The 7,628-nt window shown below is 37.0% G+C and overlaps 1 protein-coding gene across 1 annotated transcript; it reads left to right on the forward strand.

Annotated features, from left to right (window-relative positions):
• Positions 1–4,336: 4,336 nt before the first annotated feature.
• On the forward strand, positions 4,337–5,894 carry LOC122723790 (GDSL esterase/lipase At5g03980-like). The gene is made up of 5 exons (XM_043957319.1): positions 4,337–4,615; positions 4,702–4,914; positions 5,026–5,165; positions 5,252–5,525; positions 5,607–5,894. The coding sequence occupies exons 1-5, from the start codon at positions 4,357–4,359 to the stop codon at positions 5,822–5,824; spliced, it is 1,104 nt and encodes a 367-aa protein (XP_043813254.1). The 5' UTR covers positions 4,337–4,356; the 3' UTR covers positions 5,825–5,894.
• The last annotated feature ends 1,734 nt before the right edge of the window (positions 5,895–7,628 follow it).

A 7,628-nucleotide genomic window follows, 5' to 3' on the forward strand; every position in this document is an offset into this window, starting at 1 on the left:
TCATTGACACTTAGTTTCTCTTGATTGATTCAATAGATTTAGTTATGGAGATGGAAGACGCTTCTCACCACCATATCTCTCCTTATGATTAAACAAATTAGGGAACGTCCTCTAATTAATTACTAATTAAATTGCCAAGGAACGTCCTTGGACCTTAGGCATCAAAACAATGTTAATTGCATGAGGAGATAGAGAGATCCAATCCTAATTACTCAAACGCATGAGATGTCGTTAGATCATACAATTTCCTTAGTTTTTACACCAAGTGTTCTTATGTTTGAATAATCCAAGCAATTACGGACTTAAATCATCCAAACTAACATATTCTTACCTTGCAATCAAGAATCAACATAGATCTAAATAACAAAGCAATATTGAAATCAAGCATGAAATTGCATAAATATTGAACAACCAAAAGTTAAACAATGTTTGATCAAGTCTCCCAATCCATATAACAACTAAAGTATCACCTAATCTTCAACTAGAATAAAAGATTTCAGCCTCTCATGGCTGAAACAAAACAAAAATAAAAGAAAGAGAAAGGGTAGAAGAAGAGATGTGAATCCCGTAGGTGTCTCCAAGGTGGTCTATAAAAAGCTGGATCCTTATGTGTTTTTTTATAGTTGAAAGTGTTGCCCTAGGTCTCATTGCTGCCTAAGTTGCTGCCCAAGTGGTGCTTGCTGCCCAAGTTGTGTCTAAAAAGGAAAGAATCGCATTGTAAATTATTCAGAAGGAAAGAGGCGCGCGGCTTGTGTTCAAAAGAGGAAATAATCGTGCATTAATGCTTTCAGAAGAGGAAGGAGACATGGCTGGAGCTTCAGAAGGAAAGAGACACGTTCTAAGGCTTTCAGAATGAAGGAGGCATGCACCAAGGATTCAGAAGAGGAAGGCGCGCATCTTGCTTTGCAGAAGGCAGGTCGCGCGTGGTCATTGAATGCAGAAGGGAAAGTGAATCTGTCTTGTCTTTCCTTTTTAGGTGGAACCTTCGTTTCAATTTTGAATGCTGAATAAATAAGAGGCAAGTGTATCTCCTTGAAATCTTGCTGCCTAAATAGGAAGATTTGACTGTTGCAGTGTGTGCACATCTTTGAACAAGGAAAGAAAGATCTGCGATTTAAATTTCAAATAATCTTCTGACTGAGCTTTCCTTATTTGCTTTTCCTTCTGCACTTTCTTTATTTGAGAACTTTCCTTTTCTGAAAACTTTCCTTATTTGAAACTTTCCTTTTTTGGCACTTTCCATATTTGGCACTTTTAGGCAGTTTTAAAAGCATTTTCTCCAGATTGTCTCTTTACACCTAATATTTGCAAAACATGATTAAAATCACAAAATTAAGCAGAAAAGATGCAAATAGACATTAAGAACATAATGATAATATGGACTAAAATATGCTCTATCACTATGCGACACTTAGCTCAGTCTGTCGAACTGAGTCAGCCTTAATCTCTCAATACACAGCGGAAGATAAACAAAAGGGTTGATTCCAGCAATCAACAGATTGCAAGTGCTCACAGCGGTCAATAAGCACAACCTTGGGTAATTGGGACCTCAAGGTGTTGTGGAAGCCAATCACACACACAAGTAAGGAAGCAAAGTAACTAAACAAACAAGCAAGATTGGGAAGAGTATTTGGGGTGTAAGAGAATCTACTAAGTGATGGAGAAATACAATGGAGGTTACAACAAATGTCTAGCAGAATATTGACTTGCTGTTTAGAATGTCTCTATGTCACTCCATCTCTCCATGTTTTCATATCTCTCATGTCTCTAAATGAACCTCTTAAGTGGTATTTATAGGGCTGCCACATCCCCATTTGTGGCTGAGATGCGAAGCTTCCTCAGCAAGCTATTATCCAGCTTCCCCAGCAAGCTGCTGTCCAATCTTCCCTAGTAAGCTGCTGTTCAATCTTCCCTAGCAAGCTGCTTCTTGGAGAAGCTTCTTCTATCTCCATTCTATCCTATTTTGCTGCCTTGGCTGTTTTCCAGCAGTTTTGGGATGTTCTGACAGTTTCTGCCCATTTTGAACCTCATCTGGTCAGTTCTAGCAAGTCTGGCAGTCCTGAGGGCGCGCCAGCCCCACTTGCTGCGTGCTTGCCTGCTGCGGGCCCATTGCTGCACGTGTTGGTCGCCTTCTGCGCGCCACAGTGCCTCTGTGAACCTCGTTTAGGCTCTGGGCTGCACATTTGCAAACTTCACCTGCCTGTTGGGCTGCTCGCCTATCTGCCTGCTGGGATGCGCACCTCTGAACTTCATTTGGGCGCTGGCCCGCGTGCGCTGCAACTCCCGCAGGCCTATCTCGTGCCGCACCAGCATTGTAGCCATGGACCTTGTTTCTACAGTGTTGGGCCCATGCTTGCTTCTTCCCAGCGGTCTGCAACATCCCAGTTGGGCCTGTCCTTGCCTCTAGCGACCTACCACTGTCCTAATGGCCCAACAATACTTCCAACAGCCTTGCCAATCCTTGGAAACTCCCCTAGTGAACCTTATTAGCCTACTGGCTTGCAATGCATCCTAGCCTCCTGCCAGTCCAAGCGCAACTCATTTCTGGCAGCCTAGTAGCTCCATTACCAACCAGCGTTCTGACCAGCCACTGCACCTCATTAGCCTACTGGCTTGCCATGTGCCCCAGCTTCCTGCCAGTCGCATAGCAACTCATTTCTGGCAGCCTAGCAACTCCATCACCAACCAGCGTTCTGACCAACCACTACACATCATTAGCCCCAGGCTGAACCTCATTCAGCCTACTGCCAGCTTGCGATACCAAATCTGTCCCTGATGCAGAATTGGCCCGTTGGCCTACCAATTGGCTGCCGCATACACTGCGAGCAATACTTCGCCGATTTTACCTCTATGACCTCTCTTGGTCTCACCACTCTTTGACCGTGACATCCTCCCTCACTCATCCTGGCAACGGCCTCGTCGCATCCTCCTCGTACGTCCTCCAACGCACGAGCTAGAGTAAGATCTACTGGCATGTCCACCTACATGCTCAATATCGGTCCCACTTGCATGTCCACCTACATGCTCCATGTTGATTCCACTTGCATGTCCACCTACATGCAATGCATGTTCACCCACGCGCTCCTTGTTGCCTTGGCCGTTCTCTACTTGTGCCCCAGCAGCACTTCTTTCGTCCATGTGGTTAGGTGACTTCGCTAGTCCGTCGGCCTTGCACCTATTATTTCTCTTCTTCTTTGAGCAACGTCGCCTTCACCTCTCTCGCTTGGGCAACACCACCTCCCTTGGACATTCGGCTACCAACTCCCTATTGGATCCACCATCCAAAGCATAAACCACCATTTCTCTCGATGGTAGCCCTTTCGGCAAATCAGCTTCACCTTGGATCGGACATTCGACTCCATCTTGGACCCGACATTCCTCTAGATCCTTCTCCTCTTGGGAACTCACTTCCCCAATGCTTGGGTCGACCATAGGACAAGAAATTGATACTAAAAAGTTTCAATCAATAACTAGGAAAACAAACAATAAAAATAAAAAGGGAAGTTTTGATGAAGGGTGAAACTAAAGTAAAAAAATAAAAATAAAACAATTAAAGGAAGCAATAACTAAGAAAAAAAATCAAATATTAACTTATAGAAAATCAATACAAACAAATTCTATTGAAAAATAGGATCCATTTCAGTTGTGAGAATTGATTATTGAAGCAAAAACATATTTATTCATTCCAATAGATTGGTTCTAGTTATGGGAGACGCTCCTAATAACCAATCTCTCCTTAGATGTAAATTAATTAGGAAATATTCGCTATTTAACCCTAGTCAACAAGCAATCTAAAAAACGTCTATTAGATTTAATTTATCAACCACCTTACGAATTAGAGAGATCCAATTCTGACTAACAAACCAAACGTCGTGGTGAATTTAAATTAGATAATGCCGTAAAATTTGGAATGAAACGTGCGAGATCGCGTATCTTTAATGGGAAAATCTTATTTTCTTGGTTTTCACAGACTTTAGATTTTCTTAGGAGTTTGAGCAAGGCTCAGGTCAAAGATTGACTGGGTCATTTGGCAGTTTCTATCTAGGGCCTTAGGTAATTTGACAGTTTCTATCTAGAGCCTTAGGTAATTTTTGTTTACTTTTTATTTTACATTATATTTTTATATAAATTGACTATTATAATTTCATTTTTTTTTTTTTCTGTCGAAAGTCCAACTATAACTTAATCTCGGATTTCATATCCAAATAGGATGCAAAGATCAGGACAGAACCAAGTCGTATTTGACTTCTGATTTTTATCTCTGCATGGACTTCGTATGAACATAAATAGATGCAATTGTTTTCACTCTAGTTTGCCAAAGCCAGCAATAGTTGAAACTCTTTATTCTCTACAGCCATGGCTTCCTCCAAGCTTCTTTTCCCTTTGCTTCTCTGTTCCGTTTTCCTTTTTCTTCTTCTGCCTATATCTAATGCTCATCTTCTCAAGGCTTGTGAGTTTGAGGCCATATACAACCTTGGGGATTCAATTTCTGACACTGGCAATTTGATCCAAGAGGACCCTGCTTCTGTTTTTTCTAGACTTCCCTATGGCCAAAACCTGTACAGGAATCCAACTGGTAGATGCTCCAATGGCTTGCTCATTATTGATTTCATTGGTAAGAAACCACTATATTATTTCACGTTTTATATGCTCTTTTGTGTGCGCTTAAGATAATTATTGCACTTGTTTGTATTTTGACAGCAAAATCAGCTGGTATTCCACTTCTTGAAGCATATTTGAATGCTAGTTCCAGCAAGACACATGGCGTGAATTTTGCAGTTGCTGGCTCTACTGCATTGCCTGTGGAATTTCTTGCAGAAAAAGGAGTGATTGCCCCTGTCACCAATAGTTCTCTTACCAAACAACTCAACTGGATGCATACCCATTTCAATACAACCTGCCATAGTTCCAAAGGTCACTATATATTACTGATGCATCATACTTTATAATAAGATAAATTATTTATTGAACTTATAACTATGCTTACTATTGTCTTATCCTTCTTATATTTTACAGAATGTGTAGAGAAACATAAGAGATCTTTGTTCATGGTTGGGGAGATTGGAGGCAATGATTATAACTATGCTTTCTTTCAAGGCAAGAGTATTGATGAGTTGAAGTCCATGGTATCTGATGTTGTTAAAGCTATCAAAGAAGCTGTTATGGTTAGTTAATTTTCTTCAAACATAGAGTAATTGATTTCTTCTGTTCATCTTTTCATTACCTTAAATTTCCTACATGTTTTCTGTAGAGGGTTATTGGATTTGGTGCTGCTCGGGTTATTGTTCCTGGGAATTTTCCAATCGGTTGCATGCCCATATATCTTAGTGGATTTCACTCCAATGATTCTAGTGAATATGATGAATTTCATTGCCTCAAAGGACTGAATAACTTTGCAATGTATCACAATGAGCAACTCCAGCAAGCAATTAAAGAATTGCAAGAAGAGAATCCAAAAGTGAATATAGTATATGGGGATTACTACAATGCCTACAAGTGGATTTTGAGTAAAGCTGCATTGCTTGGTGAGTTTTTGAAGTCTGCAAATTGTGGTTTAACATAACATTAACTACTGAAACTAACGTTGCGTTGCTTCATGGAAACAGGGTTTGAATCAAAATCACTGCAAAAGGCTTGTTGTGGGAGTGGAGGTGATTATGATTTTAGTCTTAATAGAATGTGTGGGGCTCCTAACGTACCAGTTTGTCATACACCTCAAGAACATATCAGTTGGGATGGAGTACATTCAACTGAAAAGGCCTATTTCTTCATGGCTCGATGGATCATTCGCAACATCTTCCAAAAGCTTAAGTGCATAGCTTGATTATTTCATAAATTTATATACTAGTTTGAAAGTTTGTCATTTAATTTAGTTTGTGGCTTTTAATTTTAATGGAAAGAAATTCAGTTGGTTAACATTTTTTAGATGTTATATCTATCAATATTAATTCTTATGTTGCTTATATATGCTATTAGCAATTCTTATATATGCTAGTTTTGGTTCCAATTAAATCTAAATTTTGAATCGTCAATGCAATTTTAATTCGAAAAAATTTTTAATATAAAAATAAATAAAAAATAAAGAAATAAATATAGATATTAAATATTATCAAATTAATAATTGAGTAAATAATAAATTATACAAAAAGTATCCATTTTCATAATATGAAAAATAAAGTAATATTTAAATTTAAATGGAAATAATATTTGTTACCTATAAAAAAAAATTTAAACTTTTGATAATTAACTTTCCACTTATCAATTTTAAGTACTACAGTTTTATTAGATGATTAAACTGAAACTAAATTAGACCGTCAATTCAAACAAGCTAATTTTGATTTTTGTTCAAAGGAAGGAGCCTATAACTAACCCTAATATAAAGATCTAGTCAAATTCACTTCTATTCTGGTTCACAATTTGAATCAAATCATAACCAGGTGTACTTGTCCTTGTTATTAAAAATAGAAAATTATTCTTACCCATATTATTATTAGAGATAGAATAAATTACACTTTAATCTCAAAATTTAAACATAATTAACAGATTAGTTTCTATTTTTTTAAAACCAAACACTTTAAATCTTTAAATTTTACACTAATCAAAATTTAAGATATTTCTGTAAAAATTGTTGTTCGTAAAATTTAAAATAACTATATTATTGCTAAATAACTGAAAAAATCTAACACTATCACACACAATCAACATGCAATAACCAATCTCTCTCAAATATTTTATCAAATATTATACATGGATCAGCTTTGATTTTCTTACAAACAAGTAAAACAGTAGAACAATCTCCAAATCATGCTTATCATGCACACAACAAGAAAGGATACCATGAATCACCAAACTATGCTTATCAACTTAGAAACAATCTCAATCGCACAAATCATCAAACAATCTCAAGCATTCTAGAGATGGATCCATAAAGCCAAATGAATGCAGCTCAGACCTGTTATTAATTTACCAAATGATTGATGCTTATATACCCCTTCAGCTCCAAGCCTGAGGAGGAGGATTAGAGTTTCAATATTAATTTACCAAATGGGAGATTTGTAATTTAATTATTGAATATTGTCATTATTAACAAGTCAGTCTCTGCATTTTTAAAAACTCATTAAAATGTTCTTATCTTTTTTTTCCGTCAATGAAATAGTTTTTTTGTCATCTTTTCCGTTACAAATAGATAAAGGACGAGAGAGAAAATTTTTAAAATCTAATTTTACCCTCAAATAAAACCCCTTATTTAGTCCTTCGATATTGCTATTATTAACGAGTCAGTCCCTATATTTTATGAAATTTATTAAAATGACTTTATCTTTTTTCATATATATTAAAATGTCCTTATCTTTTCTTATATTTATTAAAATGTTCTTATCGTTTCTTTCCGTCAACGAAATAGCCCCTCCTCGTCCTCCTCCTTAAAAAAGAAGAAAAAAAAGAAGAAGAAGATAATGATGAAGAAGAAGAAGAAAAAGAAGAAGAAGAAGAAAGAAGAAGAAAAAGAAGAAGAAGATGATGATGAAGAAGAGAAAGAAAAAGAAGAAGAAAAATCTCCTCCTTCTCCTCCTCCTTAAAAAAAAGAATAAAAAGAAAAATCGAAAAAAGAATAAAAGGAAAAATCGAAG

This window comes from Manihot esculenta, chromosome 6 (genome assembly GCF_001659605.2).
Source record: "Manihot esculenta cultivar AM560-2 chromosome 6, M.esculenta_v8, whole genome shotgun sequence".
Taxonomy (NCBI): Eukaryota; Viridiplantae; Streptophyta; class Magnoliopsida; order Malpighiales; family Euphorbiaceae; genus Manihot; species Manihot esculenta.